General features: G+C 35.7%; 1 protein-coding gene across 1 annotated transcript; it reads left to right on the top strand.

Annotated features, from left to right (window-relative positions):
- Nucleotides 1-435: 435 nt before the first annotated feature.
- Nucleotides 436-3,212, top strand: LOC131074995 (probable xyloglucan endotransglucosylase/hydrolase protein 7). The gene is made up of 4 exons (XM_058011752.2): nt 436-682; nt 1,175-1,275; nt 2,182-2,378; nt 2,469-3,212. The coding sequence occupies exons 1-4, from the start codon at nt 451-453 to the stop codon at nt 2,857-2,859; spliced, it is 921 nt and encodes a 306-aa protein (XP_057867735.1). The 5' UTR covers nt 436-450; the 3' UTR covers nt 2,860-3,212.

The following is a 3,212-nucleotide window of genomic DNA, read 5'->3' as shown; positions in this document are numbered from 1 at the left end:
TTTTGAGTTTGGACTGAAAAAAGGAGGTATTATTCGATGGGACAAATTTAATACCATGGACGTCACGCTGTGGGAAGAGAGAGAAGAATTTGAAGGTACAAATAATTGGGTTGACAGCACAGTTTCCTCTGCCCCTTTCATTCCCCCCCATAGTTAATCATTAATAGAGCTCAAAGGCTCAAATCTATGGTGTGGAATAGAATGTACATTCCCTAATCCCAACCATACTTTTTCTCTGCATTTCTAAGGGTGATATTTTAGGAATCTTGGCATGGCAATTGTGGGCCAGAGATTTTTAGGACTGGTATGATAATTGAAGAGTTGGCCAAAACATCTCATCACAATAGCTGTGATGATCTAGATTGATGTCTCTGCTAATAATTTTAGAGACACCTTGGATGATTTGGAGCTAGAATTACCCATATAAAAGGAGGATGGGTGGCTCGTAGAATGGGTATAGTTGCTTCTGCTGAATTTTGTATTACAGTAAGAGAAGTTGTAATGGAGAGAGAGAAAGGTTTATTTTTGTTTATTGTTTTAAATGGGTTTCTAGTGATGTCTGTCTTGGCATCCCCTGCAGTCTTTTGGGAAGACTTTCGCATAACATGGGCAGATGACCACATCAAGCAAACCAGTGCGTTAGATGGCAATGCCATTCAGCTTCGTTTGGATCAAATCTCAGGTACATTTATGCTTTATGGGCTGTTTTTATAAGATCCTTTGGCTTGACCTAATAGTTATTTGGATTTTTTGGGGCTCACTGTGGAGTTAGACATCTTATTGAGAATTTATTTGGATATTTTTTAACTATCTTGAAGATTCGTTATAGAGTGTGATCTCTTTTTTAAACATATATAAATATGATTGTACAATTAGTTTATGGTGATAGTTGTGTGAGTTTATTTTCTCGATGTTTTCAATCAAACTATATGATCCATCATTCTGTTCTCTTCTTTTGCTCTTTTCTTTCTGATGATGGATCATGTATTTTGAATCAAAATGTGGAAAAAATAAATTCACGCAGAAGCTAATTGTAAAATTATATTATGAACTGCAGAAATCATATGTCTACATATACAAAAATATCAACAATCAAGAAAAAGCTTAATTATTTTCAACAACTTATATGGGCTGTCTATATTACAATTATTGTGGTGATTGGGTTTTATTCCAGGCTCAGGATTTGCTTCAAAGAAGAAGTATCTTTTTGGTCGAATTAGCATGAAGATCAAACTTGTTCCTGGTGATTCTGCTGGAACAGTGACTGCTTTCTATGTAAGATTCTTTACTAGCTTGAATTTCTTTTTTTTCAAAAGAATGCTTCGATGTACGTGCTAACAACTTTGCCAGGTTGAAAGATACGGAGTTCTATTGAGTGTGCTTTCTTCATTTTTTATTAAGGGACCTTAGTGCTCTATTAATGAGATACTGTTTATTTAATGCAGGGGTTTTGACATATTATTATTAAAGCCTGAACATTTTAATAGTGTAGATTATAACTTCTTTTAATCATTCATAAGTCACTTTGCTATGAAGTTATAATAGGTTTGCACTGGCCTTATTTTCATTTTTTTCTTGTTTCCATCTCTTTTTCAATAGAAACTAGTTAGACAGTTTTTTCTTGATGATAGATCATTGAATGTGATCTAAAATGTCGATCAAATAAACATACACATCTTAATCCAAAAATTTATGTTCAATAATCCATAGACTGTCAAAATCTCATACCATCATTCTCTTCTACCACTTGTTATTGGCCTACATTCATGCTTGTCTAGGAAATATAATGTTGGATATGAAAATGCATAATCAAATCCCTTTGTGTGCTACACCTTTCCACTTAATCAGGTCCATGGTCCAGTAGCAAATGGATAGTAATAAAAGTATTGTCTGTCTCAGAAGTGAAGCAAGTTCTTCCTGACAAGCTATTAGTTTATTGGTTTTTGGATTGTCATTGTATCATTCTTTTATGGCAAATGGAGACTAGCAGAAGTGTTGTCAGTCTTAGAAGCGAAGCAATGCCTTTCTGAACAAGCTATTAGTTTCTTGGTTTTTGGACTTTCATTGTATCAATATTTTTATCTAACCCAACTTTTCAGTTTGTTTAGACCTTTTCAGGGTTAAGAATGTTAAGATCTAAATATGCCCTTCTTTTTTGGTAACTTATGTTTGTATGAGCAGATGAATTCGGACACAGAGACCATGAGGGATGAGGTGGACTTTGAGTTCTTGGGGAACAGGTCAGGACAGCCATATACTGTCCAAACAAATGTTTTTGCCCATGGCAAGGGTGACAGAGAACAGAGAGTAAACCTCTGGTTTGATCCTTCTGCAGAATTTCACACCTACTCTATTCTATGGAACCATTATCATATAGTGTAAGCACTAAGCAGAGCCTTCACTGACCCATTTATTTCTTGTACTTTTTGAGCCATTATACTGAAGTGGGGACATTTCTATGTCTGCAGATTCTCAGTAGATAATATACCAATCAGAGTATATAAAAACAATGAAGCAAAAGGGATCCTTTATCCAAAGTCTCAGCCCATGGGAATATATTCCACTCTATGGAATGCAGATAACTGGGCTACAAGAGGAGGGCTAGAGAAGATAGACTGGAGTAAAGCACCATTCAATGCTTATTACAAAGAATTTGATATAGAAGCATGTTCAATCCCTGGAGGAGCTAGCTGTCCCTCTAACACCAACAATTGGTGGGAAGGTTTGAACTACAGAAGTCTCAGTCCAGTACAGGCCAGGAATTACAGGTGGGTGAGACTGAATCACATGGTATATGACTACTGTACAGACAAATCCAGGTACCCAGTTCCCCCACCAGAGTGCTTGGCTGGCATATGAACTGTTTTGGCTCACCATGTCTTGAAAGAACAAAATCAGGAGGATTCTGGGTTTTATCACTTGTATGGAGGATATGTATGATAAAAATAAATAATGTGTCTGTAGTTGCACATATTATGTAATAAGGAGGAAATCCCAAGTTTGCTATTAAAAATTGGCCAGGGGTATGGGATTGTAGATGACAAAGATTGTTTTTTCTTCAATATAGGCTAACAGGTGCAATCATTATGTAAAATATAAAAAGTAACCTGTTAATATCTTCTGTCTCAACAGTAGCAAGAGATTCGAAGTTGTATGTAAAAATATTTAAAAATGGATCAAAATCAATGAGGGGATTTCCTCCCTTAATATCA

Source organism: Cryptomeria japonica, chromosome 5 (assembly GCF_030272615.1).
Source record: "Cryptomeria japonica chromosome 5, Sugi_1.0, whole genome shotgun sequence".
Taxonomy (NCBI): domain Eukaryota; kingdom Viridiplantae; phylum Streptophyta; class Pinopsida; order Cupressales; family Cupressaceae; genus Cryptomeria; species Cryptomeria japonica.
Note: the sequence above shows the minus strand (reverse complement) of the source record. Positions and strands in the feature narration are given on the sequence as shown.